Genomic DNA, 19,658 nt, shown 5'->3' with positions numbered 1-19,658 from the left:
CCTCCATACAACCATTTCCCAAGATGCCTAACCCAGCCTCCACAAACAACTACTGCCCCTTAGCCTTGAACCCATAGCCCTGAAATGATTAGAGCAGCTTGTTATGGATTGCATAATGTCATGCCTCGCAACCAGTTTGGACCCTCAACAACTTGACTTTAGACTGCAGAGAGTCAGAGTTGGCATAGCGTGCGATATCAAACAATCACAGTGAGCACAATAAGATCGCAACAAGGGTGTGTACTGAGCCCCTTACTGTTTACACAGTTGACTCATGACTGCTCTGCTAGTTTCAATTCAAAGCATCTAGTAAAGTTTTGTCGTCAGCAACAATGAGTCAAAGAGGTGGAGCAGTCGACAGCCTGGTGCACAGTTCGTACCTGGCCTTCAAAGGCAAGAAGACCAAGGAGAACATTTCAGGAGGAATGGTCACAGGCACCATCTCCCAGTAACCACCTTGATTTCAAATTCGAATTAACCCTGACTGCCAAGATAACAAGAGGGATCTGAACTTAAGCAAAAATATGTCTAATTCTAGTTTAGAAGAAAACACAAACACATACAGTGAGTTGATGGTTTCTGCATAAAATCTGGATTGTCTGAGGTTCAAAGGACAAGTTGATCAAAGTATAGTTAACACTGGAGCCCGTTAAGTTTTATCAGTAGAGCTTTAGTACATTTGTACATTTTTAGATATTTTCAATGTCTCACTGGATCAATGTATTATTCATAGAATGTATGTTAAAGCTGCTTGATCAATAACTCACTAATTATATAAAACTGCCAGTCAGATCACTCAAGTGGGAAGTTCTGAAGCTAAATAGCACTTCTAAAGAAAGAAAACCTCATGTCCACAAATTATAGGACACATATTATTGCACAAACCTACACACTGTTTTGGCTGCTGTGAAATAAAATAGCTTTGGTGAAAATATACTATTTTGAAACATGCCAATAATAAAATTAACCAATAATAAAATTAACCTCAGATTTATCTGAGCTGTTGTTAAATGTATGTAGTTTCCTCCACACTGAAAAGAAGTCACTTGGAATTAAAACTGAAAACTCGCCCTATAAAAAAACTGTGCCTGAGTTTCCTTTATGTCAAAGGCAGATAGGAGAAAATATGATTGTATTATATTGCAGTGTATTATTGTACATTGTACAATTAATTTCATTAAAAAAATTGTGATATGATCTATCAGTTCTTTTAAAATCATCCACAGACTGCAGACTGCAACACAGCCAGTACTGCATAGGTTTTATAACACCATGTTATATTGTTCCACTGTTAATGTCTCCCAGAAATTGTTAGCTGCTGCAGCGTAGTCATCACTGACACTATTCTGTTTTAAATGTTTCAACATATGGTAAATATAATAAAATGTCTGCAGATTGTATGTGAACGTTTCTGTCCCTGCTTACTGGCTAAATGGGCTTACGTTTACAATTAGTTACACATTGCATCAAATTCTGCACCATGATAAATGGTTATGCTTAAGGGGATGCAGTATTGCTGAATCTAATTGCTTCCCTTGAGATGATAAAGACATATTCTTTCTGTGAGGAGACAGAGTGGGTGGGTGCAAAAAATGGGAATAGTCATTTTTTTCCAGTTTTTTAGCAGATGGAGATGGTCATGATTGAAACAGGGGCGAAGACTCCTTACTCTGTGATGGCATGTTTATCGATGAATGTATGAATGGACATATTGCACAGACTGGACACCAACACGCACATCCTGAGGCATGTCCCAATCCTCAGGGAGAAGTTTTGACAGGTTCATCCCCAATGCTAAATAATTCATATTAAAGAAACTATTGGTATTCTGGGCAACATGATATTTGAAACCACCAAGTTAAGTGCAAGTCAACTCAAAGACCCGGTATCATTGACTCTGAAGTCAAGACCGAGTCAGTGTAAATGCAAAACTTTATTTCAAGTCTAAAACAAAGCTATCACACAATTTTAAAACCAGATAAAATGCTGGCAACATGTGTACCAATAATTCATTTATTTTCTATGATGACGGGTTTTGGTGCATGCAGTTTATAAGAAAGCAAACAGGATTAATTATTATTATTATTATTATTATTATTATTATTATTATTATTTCTTTATTTGGTATGGACATCACAATTACATAGGACAAACCAAATGCACTGTTTGAGTGTTTTAGGATACATGCTAATTTGCAACACTTGTCCACAGGAGGCTTTTAAAAAAAGTACAGACAATAAAAATATGCAATAAAATTAGAGGATGACATAAAATATAAAGCAAAGACAACATAATTCAAGAGCAGAACCAGACCTGACCTATTCATGTAGGCACTGTTGTTTAGATTTGAGCCATAGTTTGAGTCCTCTGTTGAAAATATTGCCACGCATTTCTAATTTTAAATTAGTGGGTAAAGAATTCCAGAGTTTTGCAACCTTCACAGAAAAGACAGACTCACCAAGAGAGGTCTTATACTTTGGGATACGACAATCACCATTGGTGAAGGCCCGTGTGGTTACTCTACCAGAGCTCTGATGCCTAATAACTACTTCAGAGAACAGGGGTGAAACATGATTATGTAAACATTTAAAAACCAGTTTAAGACTACTAAAATTCAAAGTTTTCAAAAGTGAAAAGGTTGTGTTTTCTTAAAATTTCACAGTGGTGCCATCTCATAGGTTTCTGATCCTTAATTTGTATTGCCTGCTTGTATAATGATATTATAGGTTTTACAGTTGTTGGAGAGGCAAATGACCATGATGTGACGCAATATGACAAATGTGAAAAGATCATTGCATGCATGTATAATCGAGCAGTTTGACATGACAAATTCCTTCGAATATAACAAAATAAATTTAGATTTGGTTTGACCTTATTGGAAATTTGCTTAACCTGACTGTCGAATTTTGTCCAGAATAACGCCTAGGTACTTGACTTCGGTCACTACATCAATTTTTTCATTGTCGAGCCATACTTCAAATACGTCATTAGCAGCCCTATCACGTATAGAGAAACACATGGAGACAGTTTTCTTTACATTAAGAGTTAAATAAGACAGCTCAAGCCATTTATGAATGTTTAGTAGTGCCTGTGTCAGCTGCTCGCCTGCCAAGCTTGGTGTTTTTTGCAGACACGTAGATGACAGTGTCATCAGCATACATCTGGCAGTTGACACGCAGACAGCAGTTTGGTAAGTCATTAATGTACATGGAAAACAACAGTGGTCCGAGTACAGACCCTTGTAAATGGGGAATAGGTGGGTACTTTTTTTTCTTTTTTTTTTTTTTTTTACCTTGTCTGCACACATATTATTGATTGATACCATGACGGTAGAAACCAAAAGTGTATATGTGTGCATTATTACTATATTTAATATATATACATATATATACGCACACATATGCGTACACATACATAAATATACACATACAAACCCAGTGTTTTTTTGTTTTTTTTTTGTTTTTTTTGGGGGGGGGGGGGGGGGGGGGGGGGGGGGGTGACGACCTCCACTGCCAATCCAGGAAGCAGGGACACACGGAGACACACGTCAAGCACTGGAAATCTGCAACAAAAAAACCACAAACAAAGCACGAAACCGGCACGGAGCCAACCAAAACAATAACAGCAATCGACCTAAATCTTGAGATCTGATCGCAGTCTAAGCTAAGCTATCGCTACCGCTACCTAAACCCAAAAACTAGAGAGCCAGCATGCAGGTGAACAAGCCAGTGTGTATATCTATGTGTGTGTGTGTGTATGTATATGATCATGCGTGTGTGTGTGTGTGTGTGTAAATGCATGTGACTAAGTGACTATATATATATGTGTGTGTGTGTGTGTGTGTGTGTGTGTGTGTGTGTGTGTGTGTGTGTGTGTGTGTGTGTGTGTAATAAACCAAACAAAGCTCCACCTGAAGTGTATCTATAGTGGGGGAGGGGGGGGGAGCAACCCCGCCACCCGCGAGACCAGAGGCCGACACGGAAGAGCCCGGAACCCAGGCCACCGGCAACCCCACAGAGGGGAGAAGTAGGAGGAGGCAACCCACCGCCTGCGAGGCCCCCCCCCCCGGCAGCGGCCGGGGCCCCCACGGCGCGGGAAGAAGCAGCCAGGGATCCCGCGGCGGCGGACCGCGACCCAGGCAATCCCCGGCCACCCGGTCCGGGCCGGACACGCGGCCAGGAGGCCCTCACCCTTCAGGCCAACGACCCCCACCCGGCAGGGGGCCAGCCTGCCCGGAGAGACAGAGCCGCCCCGGCCGCCGACGCGGGCAGGCGCACCCGTCCCCCACGAAAGTGGCCCTCCAAGACCAGAGGGGCGCCCCGCCGCAGAGGCAGCGGGGGGGACCGGAGACGGGCCCGGAGAGAGGGAACCCCCCAACAAGGCGACACCCGTGCAGGCCCGACAACGGAGGGCCCCAGACCCAGGCATCCCATTCATTCATCCATTCACCTATCAGATACCTATACTAATAATAATATAATATACTATACATAATAATAATAATAATAATAATAATAATAATAATAATAACCATCTTTGTATAATATAATATTCATAAATTATTAAGTTTTGATGTCCTGCCAATGGAGGCTCAAATCCTCCATGGCAGGACCCTTCCATACCGCATTCTCACCGACACAGACATACAATCACGCACCGTTTCCCCCTCCCCGGGGGGGTCCAGCACCGCCAGAAGGCACCCCAGGCTGCACGGCGGGCCCCGCCAGGCCCGGGTAACCCGACCCACCTGTCCCAGGCCAGTGAGGGAACGCGGGTGATGTGGGACCCCCTCCCGCCCCTGGTGTTGAGTGCGTGTGATTAATGCCATAAAAACAGGGAGGGGGGAGGGCCAAGTATCGATTGACACCGACCCCCCCCCCCTCCCGAACTACGTGTCTTTGTCAAATGTATTTATTAAGTGTTGAATGTGCAGTGTCTATTTTGCTGTTAAAACCGTGAGGCGGGGAGTGCCGGGCCCCGCGGGACAGTGCCCCCCACGACCCGGACCCCCCGCCCTTCGCCTATGTACGTATGAATCGTGTAGGGGGGGAAAGAGGGGGAGCGGAGGCCGAAGCCAGGAAGCAGGACCAGCAAAGCCGGGACACCCGCGTCCCCGATGGGTACTTTTCCAATCCCTGTCTCTCATTTAAGATTATCAGCTGCAGAAAGACAACCCCACATACAGTACATGACCTGCTGAATTCAGCACTTAAGGTGATAAATGGTTCACGTGAGAGGCAAAAGGGTAGCTTGAGTATCCCTTTCACACTCAAGACTGACCTGTTCCTGTCATACAGACACAGATCAATTATGTACGGATATATTCTTAAATAAAATTAAATAAATGAGCTCACATGAAATTTATCATAAATACATACAAAAGGGTATTGTTTAGGTTGTTTGGTTTAACATTGTTTTTGCAACATTAAGGAGATTTGAAATTTAAAAAACGAATTACCAATTTTTCACTAAAATTATAGATTATTAAAACAGTAATAAACCAGCCTCCATCTCACCAGGTTGTTGCAGAGAGAATGGGAAGGGGCCTTACCTTAAATATAATTCAGCCATATCAATATTACCAGCACGGTCTTGTTTCACATCTAGCAAAAACATTTTAACAAATAAACAAATAAATAAAACATTGGTCACTTTGCAAGATGTACAGTATATACACAAGTACTTCCAAACCCCTGACGTTGAGGGACAACTATTGTGACGTATTTTCATGGTTCCTGAAGTAACAAGTGGTGATGCTGCTTTGATTTAAAAATGTCCTTAATAAAAAAAGCATGAATATCAAATCATATGTACATATGCACATACTTACTAACTAACTAAATGTATTTGTTGGTTCAACAGCTTGCATCAGTTTGAAAATGTTTACACAATGAAAAGCTAGCATCGTAAAATTCCACACGATTAGATTATTTGGGAATTGTGGACTTGTTTAATCAACTCAGCTACTTCAAAGAAATGCTTCTAGGTGACAACAACATCATTGACAGACAAATAAATGGATAAATAATGTATTTTTATCAATGTTGATGCATTTGTAGACAATCTCAAAGAAAATCATTCTAAGTGCTGTGATGACACCCATACTGACCTGGAAGATGAAAAAAAAAAAAAATATATATATATGGATCTAGCTGGACAGAAATCATAAGCAGACCAGTTATGCATCTCTTATAACAATAAATGGAAATGAGGGAACCTTTTTAGAATAGATTCAGTACCATGATATGATATTCAGTGCAGTCAAACACGAGTCTGACTGTCAACCCTTCAAACACCTTTATGTCCACTGGCTCTTTAAGAAGACCTGAGACTCGTAAGCCAGTGTTGGAGTGTGGATTTGGAGAGGCCAAAGGATATTAGCAACCCTGGTGTAATTGATGAAGCTCACACATTCAAGACAACAGGATTCATTTAAACCAAGGCCACCATTTACATATAACTCCCAGAGATAACGCAAATGGCCATCACAGAAGCCATTAACCATAGCAATAGCTACCCAGCTGCATCAGCACATAACACTGAGCTGGCATAAAGGCACTTAGCTGTTTCATCTGAATTAAGCATGCATTCTGTTATGAAATGCATGACTTTATTGTACATCTACATCCATGTATCCACATTTAAAAATCCTTTTCATTAAATAAAACGACAGCATTGTAGTAAAATATTACTCTTTGTTGTGTAATCAAGAATAAAAGGCACATTTTTGTTTTTGTAAAGCCTTCTATTTGCTTTTCCTTTGCAGTATGTTTGTAGTGTAATGTGACTGTGTGCTCATATCTTACTGGAGTTATTTGCCACTGGTTTGTACAGTATGTCAATGCCAATGGAAATTAGCCTTTTGGCTACAATTGGGTGCATTTACATTTTTTTTAAATGTTCATTAATGTACATTGTCCCTCTATAACAAATAAAAAAAATTAAAAAAAATACATGTGTAAATGAATTATATGTTTTAGAGTGTTGGCATTTTGAAATCTGTTCTCTTAATTGCATAAAATTTATGTTTAATACCGCTTCCATTTATACTTTTTTCCTTGCAGAAAAATATTAAAAATATACGGTGAAGTCCTCCAGAAAAGATGGGAGAAATTTCATTTAGACACTATCAATTTCATTCAAGAGTTGCCTAACCCCCCACCCCCAAAAGAACTCTGCAACAAACCTGCACAAGTTGGAGTCATAAACCAGAGTGCTCGTTAATTTCTGCTGCAATAGCTTGAAACGAGCTCCGTCTCTGCCATCAGTCCTCTCCAGAGCCGCTGTGTAGTCAAAGCACTTGTCTCTCTGTGTTAGCAGGTCATTTGACAGTCACAGCAAGGCCAGACTGGAGACACACTGAGTGGCGGGCTTCAAGGCTGTCTGCATCTGTGTCACACACACACTTACTTCCCCACTGCTCATATGCCAACCCTGACCTCGTCCTCCAAATTGGCAGCTAAAATTAGCAGAATACAGGAGGGAGGCAGCATCAAGGAGTAAATACACTGCAATGCAGTATTTAAAGATACGTGGGTATAATACCTCATTAAATAGGACTTCAAAGTGAAGTCCTTTTCTGTTCCTTTTATGTCACTATTATTTTTAAATTATTATTAATCAATTATACTATTATTGATTTTTTAGAACACTAGCATTAATGGTATTAGAACTTCTGATCAGCAGGTTTTTTCGGAAAATCCAACCATCACAATTGCCTCTGAATAATTATTATTAATTATAATAATAATTATTATCTGGTAGGTTTATAAAGCTCAATAAAAACTGTTCTCATAATTATCCAAAATGATCACAAGGAACTAAAGTACAGTGGTTTATACTTCAGCATAAATATGATTTAAAATAAATTCTCACCCATGGAAATAAAACACGGTTAACTAAACAAATGATATGTCTGATGAAAGAAAGACATGATTTTCAACAGGCTGGAAAAAATGTTACAAAACTATCTCTTAAGAGTTTGGGGTACAAAAATATTTAAAAAACCCACACTCATGGTGTAATATATCCGTATAACTGTGGTGTGACATCATCATACAATCATGTTTCTAGCCTAAAAGATCCCATTGGAATACAAGCGCACTTCAAAGCAGGAAAATAACTAATTGCTGATCTCCAGTTTGTTACATTTCCTTGGAAAAAACAGATATTTATTAAAGGAATCAAAAGTAACTACGTGTTTTAAATTGGAAACGTACAAAATAAAAACCGGTTTTGTCACATTAGTAGTAAAAAAGTGATGAATTATATCAGTGAATTCTGAAAGTAAGAAGTAAGCGGAAAAAGATGGGTGGATGAATTCTGAAAGAACGATAGTGGATGTAAATACAAATTATTTGTATGCAGTAAAACACCAACTCAGGCCGCACAAGCACTTCCACAACCAGTCATGAACATCCAATCACATTTTAAATGGTTCTGCATGAGGCACCGGCTGAAATCCCTGCCAGCTGACTTACAGAACTACAGCTCCACAAATCACTTAAAGCCATCAATTTGGTCATTAATTTTTCTACTCATAGCTCGGCTTTCCATCTTTCTCTTCCTTATAATGCTTCAAGCAACACACTAGTACAGTAACTGCAAAGCGATGCCTGTGTGCAGCTTCTTGATGTTGCAAGTGTTGAATAACTTTTCCTAAAGCTGCAGTGTGGATATCACTGATGTACTTCTTGTCTCGCTGTAGAAACACGGGAGCTCTCATATACATATATACATTTGATTATTGCTTAAATAAGGCTCATAACTTATTACGTGATTATCTCAACTTGGTACAATTGCTGTCTCTTCCTCTTGTTATGTGGGTAGGGATGTAACAGCCTGTTTAAAATCTTTTTTTTTTTAAATCATAGAAAAAAAAAAAAAAAATCAAACAACACTGTTAAGAGCGAGTTGTATATATAAGTGCACATTTTAGAAATTGCATTCAAAATAGCAAAGAAAAATAATTCCCCTCCACACACATTTCTTCCTGCATTAGTGAAATAGACTGCACACACCCGCACTCCTCCAAAGACACATGCAAGCCTTTTACTGCTGCCCTGCCCTCTGTCGGGGGTATGTAGTTTTCTCAGTCAGCATGTTGGAATGCCTCCATAAATTATTCAGCCGCAGTGCCTGCTATCTGAAGATAACAGCAGGTCTTTATCGGTCAGCGTGTACACACGCCTTGTGCAGGTGACTATACAAGCACCTAGAGGGATTTGAGCCACTTTCTGTGTAAGGATGCGTGTCACTGTGGCAGCCAAGCATACAAAAGAATACATCCCATCTGCGGGTTTATGTTGTAAGGTCACTTTAATTTTCTCTGGGGACACATTTTGATTTTCAGCTCAAACAAAGAGCAATTTGTCACTGCATAGCTAATGCGGGCTTATCAGAATAGCTACCAGCCATCTATAATTGTTCAAGGTACAGTCATAGTTTTAGAAAAAGGTGGGTTCGAAGGCCTAAGAGCACATTTGCCAACTAATATGAATATAAAAGTAATAGGAATATAAGTTGCAAACTTTAAATATTTGCTTCAGGAATCAGCCTTTTCTACTCTCTTAATGTGGACATGTTCAGCTGTCGCATTAGTAATTAAAGCGATTAAAACAGCTTTACATTATATTTGCTATATTTACACTTTATATGTCATCCTAAACATTTAAAGTATGGTAAGTAATTCAATAGCATCTGACAACGCTGTCCACATTACTCAGTCCAACCTAATTAAATTATCATTTTTAAAAATATTTATACCACAAAGAAAAAGACAAGTGCTCTATGAGGCTCTTTGAGGCCAACTCCACCAACTCCAATAGGACAATTTAAAGAATGACAGAACTACATCCGTCAACTGGACTGAAGGACACGCTGTTCTTCCAAACAGTCCTTCCTTTGTTCCACCACTTGGTGTCAGCCTTCTACACTGCACCGATCCCACAACTGGCATTCTGATTCATTCTCTCCATAGTTCACACAGATACAGTATATGTGCTAATTGAACAACTGATATGATCAGCTAATCATTGATTAAAATAAAGCAGATAAGCATTGTGACTCTTCCTATCTAGTTCTGCGTAAATATTGAGATTGATCCAGCCTGGTAAAAACCTGTCTGTATGCAGTTTTCATGTGGTTCTCTACCAGCGGAATGACATCTCTTTAGTTTCATGTTGTTGTGTCTATAATAAGTATGGGCTGGCAGTGCTCTGTAGGACATGGACATGTGGAGGAATGAATTCCCAGAATAGGCTCATGAGCCTCCCCACTACTGGGATGAGAAGAAAGACAGACGGACCCTCCAGTTGGCCAATCATGCCAGTCCTGCCTCCACATATGGCCTGTGTGATCCTCAACCCTGACACCATTTCATCCAGAAGGTCTTGGAAAAACTCATCCTGCTGCACGTACTGAAATGTAGCTTTACAAGGGAATGCACCAAATGTCCTTTTTAAAGGCCAATTCAGACTTATTTTCACAATATTTGACCAAACGAAACGGATTTTTGCTTCCTCTGATTTCCTTAAAAAACAGCAATTTATATATATATATATATATATATATATATATATATACATATACACACACATATACAAACACATATGTGTTTACTTTAAAAGTGATTCAGGGATGGTCTGTGATTAACATCAGTGTAACTAATTTGCACAATTAATAATTAGAGTAAGGAATTATTTTTAACTCCAATTATTAAAAGTTTTTAAAAACGCATAGTTAAAAGTCAACAAATCATGTTACAGAAAGCCAGGTTACCAACTGAAAACAACAAACAAAATTATCAATTTAATAATTTGGAGTTACAAATCAACTTGGCTTAAAAACAGAGACCATGCATCCAATTTCTTCTACAGATTATCAGACAAGGTTGTGAACGGCGGCTGGATTCTAACACAGCATGTTTGAAAACAGCAGGTTACACCATCTCAGAGCAGCAGCTTCTTTCACACAAATATGCAGACGCAGTGGACAGACGAGTGTGGTAAAAACAGCCTTTCAGAAGTTGCAAAAAACGTGTTTCACTGCTATACGTGAAATAAAAAAATAACTCAGAAGTACTGTTGACTATAAAAATGTTGAATTATTCATTTAATAATCAAAAATCCTGGAGATTCTCAGAAAAGCTGTGAAGGGTTTTCTCGGTTTCTGCCTGAAGAGTCAACTCTACATCGTCCATTTATCTTAGTCAGTAATGGGAATGTCAATAGGTGTATCTTATCCATCTGCACCCACTTAATCCTATTTAGAGTCCCCGGCGGTTTTCTGGAGCATCTCTCAACTCTCTTTGGTCAAATGGCAGAGGTACACCTTGGACAGGTGGCCAGTCCATCACGGCTCCACGCACAGATCAGCAGCCACACATGCTCACACTTACTCCTGTCACCAACTTACCTTAACATTAGACAGTGGGAGGAAGCTGCTGTACCTGAAGAAAACCAACCACAGGAACATGTAAACTCAACACAGAACGGCTCCTAATGAGACAATTGAATATTTACTCCACTTATACAGTTGTATCATATTTTATATTGTTTCATCATTCAAACTAGAAATACTGGGATTTTTTTTCTTTTTTTAAGACGAGGTCCAGTCCTGAAAACAATGTTATGCAAGTAGTAAATGTCAGAAGTAGACCATGTTACAGAAGAATGATGTGTCCTCTGATGTGTGCAGAAGCTCCTGGCAAAGTTCTGCTGGAAAGCCTCGGGTCCTGGCAATTATGTGGATGTTACTTTGAAACCAAAAATCACCCTAAACGCTGAAGACTTTGTACACCTCTTCATAGCGATAGTATTCCCTGTTAGCAGAAGGCTCTTTCAGCTATGATGCATCCTGCCATACGGTAAAAAAACTGCATTGACAATCCCTCCAAATTGCCCATATCTCAATCAGATCAAATACATCTACTGAACTGTGCTGAAAAGAACCTAGGTAGGCCCCATTTCTCAGATAACAGGACTTTAAGGATTTGCTGTTAATATCTTCATGTCTAAAAATACCAACACAAGTCCATTATCTAAAGCTGATGAGGTTACAGTTTCTATTAAAAAGTCATGCTGCTAAAGCCTAAAAACTGGCTTCTCGAGTACTGTAAAACACGTCATATATAAATATTTGCTAAACAAAAGGTAAAGATGACTAAGGTGATCAAGATTTCTTTTCTTTAAAGGAATGTAGCTCATCCTTGATGTCACCTTGGCACAAACAAAGAAAAACACATTTGCAAGCTCAGACCAAGCCTTGTCCCTCACTTGGCACCGTCTGTTTGGCACTCTATACAAAGACGTCAAATAGAGAGGATCTGTGGCATAAACAAGCCTGACAGTGGAAACATAAACATGAAGGATAGTCCACTTCTTTCAGCCTTCAGGAATCACAGAAATCACAAACAAGCACCTTATGTTCAACCATCCCTGCAGTTATGACCATAGAAACGGCACAATGACCCCTTTCCTGGACTTTCTGCTCAACATCTCAATCAGCAGAACTCTCTTCATACATCACTACCTCAGTCCAGCTCTCGTTCTGTGGACTCTGCGTTTATTGTCAGCCCTCCTTTATTTTTCCTCTTTTCTTTCTGAGCTCCAAATTCTCCTTCCATCATTCTTCTCTGGCTTGAGTCCCAAGACAGATGGTCCATGTGAGCAGATGCGCCCCACCCAGTCCATGCGAGAAGAAAAAAACAACAACACAAACCTGGATCCAAAACAAATAAAATCTGCTTTAGGATGCCCAGGAGATGAGCAAGGAGTGTTCATGGTGCAATTAGAAAACAAGCAAATATGAAGATATTTTTTTATTTTATTTCACAACAAAAATACCTCTTTATTTTGAGAAATACAATTAACTCCCGGGCTGTTGGGCTGCTAAGATGATTTTATGCTTTTCATACATGGCTAATTCATCTTTTTTTAATCTATTTTTGAAGAGTAGACTAGAGAGAGACAAAAAAATGAACCTGTTCAACCACCTGAAAGTGTTGCTGTAACTGCTGATACTTTCCAAAACTGTGAGATATGAAAAACAAATCTATTAATTACTTTCCCTGTGAGCAGGTTTCCACTTTCTCACCAGGTACAATATAATCTAGTCTAATAAAAATCTAATGAAAAAGCAGAATCTGTGATCCTTTATTGCATTGTGCCAAAAGTTTCCTCTGAAAATCTGGATCACACCGCTCTTCTGTCTGACAGAACTGGAGCAGTTTTGTCAACCTGCACCTCTGCATCACCGTCTCAAAAGACCTGATGGATGCCGAGGAAGAAAAGCAAATATATACTGACTGTTATTAGTTTTCAAATCCAGATGAGCTTAATGCTGATTTCAAAGAACAGATGCAAAATAAACCCACGGCCTTTGTGAAAGCACCACTAAATGTTGACTTTTTGCTGTAAACATCAAGCAGCTATACACTTCTCCCCACTGAGATATTGAGAATATGGTAAGATTACTAAATACTGCAACTCGGATATTGCACTTGGTTACATCATAGGCGAACAGTACACGGCTCACTTACTCCAAGTGTCTTTACTAAGCACTAATGTTCACCATTAAGTGCAGAACAATCTCAGTCCAGTTAATTGGGTCATGCACATGGAAATGTTAACGGTGGTCGTATTTCTCAGACGTATATGCTTGCACTTGCCACAACCGACTGAGTGATTAGTGCAATTACATGCATTACTTACTCTGTCAATAAACACAAGTGTCAACATTTTCTAGCTCATAAACTAGCTTGTTTGGGAAGATTACATCATACAGCGGGTTAAATGAGATCCCAGGTAATCAAATGTAAATAAAATGGCATTAACCACCAATAACATTATGAAATAAAGTATAATTTTTGTATTTGTACTGTTTATCATTTAATGCGCATTATTAGAGCTCCTAAAGGAGCCATAGTTACATCTGTGTAATTCTTATTAATTATGAACTAAAAACAGCAATTACCAAAATAACCACAATGATGAAAGCTTTGTTTCAATGATTTATAAAAGATGGAGCTAATAACTGCAGTTAAATCTGAAAACCAAATCTTTATAGAGGCTGTGTTTCATATATCACCTCTCTGAAATCAAAAACTTTGCACTCGAGCAGGGAAATGTCTTGGGAAGCTGCTGGCAGACAGGCAGATGTGGTGGTGATCTGTGACAACTCCAAGGCACTGATGCAAAGAATCACAGCACCAAAGAAGGAACTCTAGGGAGGACCAAGCCATGGCTGGGTGGCTCTGACATTTTTTTAACGAGTAATTGTTATGTTTTTAAAAATTTCCCTGGGGAGGGTTCATGATGTGGTATCCCCCATGGAAAAAGTAGTATGTGGAAAGAAAATGAAAGGAGTTGAGAAGCGACAGCGAGTAGTTTCACTCTACAAGAAACAAGTACTGAACAAAGTAGTGCCAAATGCTTACATGTCACAAGTCCCTAAACAAAACATCTTGTCCTGGTGAAATAAAGTATATCTGAATTATGAAAAGCATTGCCTGAAGTGGCTGTGTCTAAAGCTGTCTAGAGAAAATTCAGTAGATGGGGCTGAGTCACATGCTGCTTAAGGCAAAATGCAGAACTCCTAAACCTTGCTGTTACAAATGTTTTAAAACAAGTTTTAGTGGAGAATAGCAGTATTCATCTATCATAACAAATGCCACCTCTGATAATCTTATTGCATAATTACTGCAAAATAAAAAAAGATAGCTCAAACTGTATACTCCTAGTACCTTCATAATTATTACATTACCCACCTTCACAATCTGTATTCAACCCCCACTGAAGCATCTGTCAAAGTCTGCATGTCCTCATTAGTTGAAGTGAGTTTTTCTTCTCAATAGCATCTGTGGTAGCAGTTGCATGGAGCAACTTATCACACAACATCCTGGCTACGGCAATTAATGGGAAAACTAAAGTCCTTAGCAACAATAAATCATTGAGATCTATGAACAATTAAAGTCTCTTTACACATCTTGAATGAGTCACTCATAACTTTACAACAAGTTAATTGGAAGTCAATTAGGTGTGAGAGTGAGACAAAGGGGCATCCAGAAGGGAACCTATATAGATTATAAATGGCCCATTGTTGAGAAACTAGACAAGCATAGCACAGGGAAGGGAGAAATCCATGAAAATATGTATGCAGTTGAATTCAATATATTCTTCTTTTTTTTCTAATAATGACAGTGTTTGAAAATATTGAGAATCATATTTGTTTGTAAACTGAAGGAGAAGCGTTCCATTATAGTGTATGATGCGTACGGATGATTCTGTCCATGGTGCTGAAACAGCAGATGGATTGTGGGTTGTTCTCTTTTTTCCCCCCACACAGTGCCAACCTTTGGTGAGATAATTATTTGATCTATAATTATAATTTCAAGTATATTGCAAACTATAAATAAATAATGTTATGTTATATATAAATATGGATTAAGATTTAAAATTATAAAAAAGACTTTCACTCACAGAAGAACAATGGGAAAATATTCAAAGTGGTCTCATAGCTATAATCTGGCACTGCACTTACAAGTCAAGATGATAAAATTGGGGAAGAGAGGAAAATAAATGGATTAACTGGAATTGTAGTGTTAGGAATTCAATATTTATTGTTAAGAAATCCAACAACAATGTTTCCTTTTCTTTGTTTTGTTCATATTCTATCTGGTGTCACTATGAATCATTAGAAACATTACTTTTATAATCCCTGTATGCATGGTGATTTGAATGTGCACCTAGATAGATAGATAGATAGATAGATAGATAGATAGATAGATAGATAGATAGATAGATAGATAGATAGATAGATAGATAGATAGATAGATAGATAGATAGATAGATAGATAGATAGATACTGTAGATCAGCCATTGTGATCTTTACTACAGACTCAGTACTGTAGGTGGCAGGTCGAGCTCTTTCACACTAGAATAAAACATTATATAGGTCCTAAAAACTGAAAAAGACATTTACAGGTTCAACTACCACCAAAGACACTTCAAAAATACAATCATATCCAGGATTCTGGTGTGCATGCATCCACAGTGTATGTTGTGGTGTAAAAGCCCTTATTACAGACTGTAACAACGATGTCTGTAACTTTCTGTAAACCGTCAACCAACCAATGTTTTTCTTTTAATGGAAGGCAAAAGTCTCGACATGACTATGAAAATGTTTCCACAAGACAAAAATAAATAAATACAATCTAAGCATCAGAAATGTGGTGATAGAAAAGATAAAAATAGAGCTTAAAATATAAGTTTAATATTGCCTTTTGAAGCAGTAATGAGAAGTGAGCAATGAAAAATGGGGCCAATTAACCATTTGACTTTAATAGAATTAGATACAGGTTAACTTTAAAGTTGAGTTGAAAAATAAATAAAAAACACCTCAAACCTGAATTTAAAAGTATGTAACACGTTAATAAAGGCAATATTAAACTTTGGGAATGATGCAAACGCTTCCTCCGCGAGAGGAGCAGCCTAAAGCCTGAATTATGGTTCCGCGTTAAATAGACGGCGTAGCTTACGGCGTACCTGCGCGTACCATACGCCGTACTCTCTGCGTTGGTGTGACGCGGAACCATAAATCAGTCTTCACATTTCGTGTGAACATGCCACCACTTTCCTACCAGCTGACGGCACCGCCGCGTCCACCTGAGCAGAAACGGTCACCACTCTCTTCGCGTCCATTCTCGGTTCCTGCAGAAAGACTTTTCCCCGTTAAAAACGCCGACAGGCTCCAACCCTAGACGGACCAGCTGCGATACTTGCCACTCATCAACTCAACTTCTGCTCGTGCCCGCTGCTCCGCGGCGGGAGCGCGCCTGGCGGTGACGTGGGAGGGATGGCCATCATGTAGACAAGGTACGTTTCCAAGTTATGTTGACAAACTACAGATTTTACAAAAGAAAGTGATTCGCGTTATATCATGGAGCAAATTTAATGCTCCCTCTGATCCTCTTTTTTATGGATATAAGCTTCTGAAACTTACTGAGAGTATTTTCCACAATGCCTGTGTAATAGTTTTTAGACTCAATGATAGACTCTGTCATCTCATCCCCATTTAAGCTCCCACTCATGAACACACCACAAGGGGAAAACAACTTTTAGAGGGAAAGAAAAGGAAACTAAAATGTACAAGTTTCAGTGTAACCTGCCAAGGTCCAAACATTTGGAATGAGCTTGGTAAAAGAGTCTGGATCTCTCTCAATTTTTAAAAAAAAGACTAAAACCTAAAACAAAAATTGTTATTAAAATATGTCTCTTATTAAAATTTTTATGTACCAATACCTGATGTATTATTTTTATAAGAATATATTTGTATCTAGGAAATCTGAGGGTTTTTTTTTTTTGTTTTGTTTTTTTTCTTATTTAGGTTATAAGGTTATTATACTGTATGTATATGTATTATATGTGTAATTTATAGTTGTTCTGCTGTGTGACGGGGCCCCTATTCATAAGCTACAGTAGCTTCTGGGGAGTCCCATCTTACAAACCTCGATTGATTATTATCTGTATTTGTGTTTTTTAATTATTTGTAAATAAACTCTAAACTAAACTAAAAGGTCTGCATTTTCTTTCACTTTTAAGTTGCAAATGTCATTTAATTCGGTTCTAGGCGTGCCTCCTTTGCGTTGTTCATCCCTAGTTTGTACATTTGCATGTTTTATCACAAAGCTTTACACAAAAGGCTCATCCTTGGCTGGGCCAGATTTACACAAGACCTCTGCTTACAGTTTTTCACAATTGTTTAAACACATTTATTGGAACATCAAACTCATGTTTCAGGTGGCTAAACCAATCCTGCTGAACTCCAAGCACATTTACTGCTCTAGACTCAAATTCCCATTCCATACCACACATTTCTCACAACACTACACACAATCCCCAATATCCTGCACACTCTTCCCGAATTCCCTCTCTTGCTGTTCACACAGAACACACAGTCCGTCACATTTCTAAACTCCAAAGGCTGTTGTGCAATATGCAATTTGCCATAAAAGGGTCACAGGTGAGCTCCTGGTTTGTTTGGAGAACAACGGATGGTGGCAATATTGAGAGAGGTGAGCAGCAAGTCAGAGGAGTGAGAGTAAGAGGAGGAGAGAGAGGACAAGGAGGAGGAGGAGGACAAGGAGGAGGAGGAGGACAAGGAGGAGGAAGAGAGAGGACAAGGAGGAGGACGACAAGAAGGAGGAGCTCAAGGAGGAGGAGGAGGAGAGAGAGGACAAGGAGGAGGAGAGAGGACAAGGAGGAGGAGAGAGAGAGAGAGGACAAGGAGGAGGAGAGAGGACAAGGAGGAGGAGAGAGAGGACAAGGAGGAGGAGGAGAGAGGACAAGGAGGAGGAGAGAGGACAAGGAGGAGGAGAGAGAGAGAGAGGACAAGGAGGAGGAGAGAGGACAAGGAGGAGGAGAGAGAGGACAAGGAGGAGGAGAGAGAGAGAGAGGACAAGGAGGAGGAGAGAGGACAAGGAGGAGGAGAGAGAGGACAAGGAGGAGGAGAGAGAGGACAAGGAGGAGGAGAGAGAGAGAGAGGACAAGGAGGAGGAGAGAGGACAAGGAGGAGGAGAGAGAGGACAAGGAGGAGGAGAGAGAGAGAGAGGACAAGGAGGAGGAGGAAAGAGAGGACAAGGAGGAGGAGGAAAGAGAGGACAAGGAGGAGGAGAGAGAGGACAAGGAGGAGGAGAGAGAGGACAAGGAGGAGGAGAGAGAGGACAAGGAGGAGGAGAGAGAGAGGACAAGGAGGAGGAGAGAGAGAGGACAAGGAGGAGGAGAGAGAGAGGACAAGGAGGAGGAGAGAGAGAGGACAAGGAGGAGGAGAGAGAGGACAAGGAGGAGGAGAGAGAGGACAAGGAGGAGGAGGAGAGAGAGGACAAGGAGGAGGAGGAGAGAGGACAAGGAGGAGGAGAGAGGACAAGGAGGAGGAGAGAGAGGACAAGGAGGAGGAGAGAGGACAAGGAGGAGGAGAGAGAGGACAAGGAGGAGGAGAGAGAGAGAGAGGACAAGGAGGAGGAGGAAAGAGAGGACAAGGAGGAGGAGGAAAGAGAGGACAAGGAGGAGGAGAGAGAGGACAAGGAGGAGGAGAGAGAGAGGACAAGGAGGAGGAGAGAGAGAGAGAGGACAAGGAGGAGGAGAGAGAGGACAAGGAGGAGGAGAGAGAGAGAGAGGACAAGGAGGAGGAGAGAGAGGACAAGGAGGAGGAGAGAGAGGACAAGGAGGAGGAGAGAGAGAGGACAAGGAGGAGGAGAGAGAGAGGACAAGGAGGAGGAGAGAGAGAGGACAAGGAGGAGGAGAGAGAGAGGACAAGGAGGAGGAGAGAGAGGACAAGGAGGAGGAGAGAGAGGACAAGGAGGAGGAGGAGAGAGAGGACAAGGAGGAGGAGGAGAGAGGACAAGGAGGAGGAGAGAGAGGACAAGGAGGAGGAGAGAGAGAGAGAGGACAAGGAGGAGGAGGAAAGAGAGGACAAGGAGGAGGAGGAAAGAGAGGACAAGGAGGAGGAGAGAGAGGACAAGGAGGAGGAGAGAGAGGACAAGGAGGAGGAGAGAGAGAGGACAAGGAGGAGGAGAGAGAGAGGACAAGGAGGAGGAGAGAGAGAGGACAAGGAGGAGGAGAGAGAGAGGACAAGGAGGAGGAGAGAGAGAGGACAAGGAG

The 19,658-nt window shown here is 40.3% G+C and overlaps 1 protein-coding gene across 2 annotated transcripts in view; it reads right to left on the bottom strand.

The window, feature by feature from the left end:
- kcnip4a (potassium voltage-gated channel interacting protein 4a) overlaps positions 1-16,809 on the bottom strand; it is a 144,208-nt gene extending 127,399 nt beyond the window's left edge. The window contains exon 1 of one of the 2 annotated variants that reach the window (XM_061710331.1): positions 16,640-16,809. In XM_061710331.1, coding sequence (XP_061566315.1) covers positions 16,640-16,700 — 61 coding nt within the window. In that variant the 5' untranslated portion in view covers positions 16,701-16,809. The remainder of the gene's footprint in view (positions 1-16,639) is intronic. The other variant, XM_061710335.1, reaches the window with a different exon arrangement.
- Positions 16,810-19,658: the final 2,849 nt, after the last annotated feature.

This window comes from Cololabis saira, chromosome 20 (genome assembly GCF_033807715.1).
Source record: "Cololabis saira isolate AMF1-May2022 chromosome 20, fColSai1.1, whole genome shotgun sequence".
Lineage (NCBI taxonomy): Eukaryota > Metazoa > Chordata > Actinopteri > Beloniformes > Belonidae > Cololabis > Cololabis saira.
The sequence above is the reverse complement of the archived record's forward strand: the minus strand, read 5'-3'. Positions and strand labels throughout refer to the sequence as shown.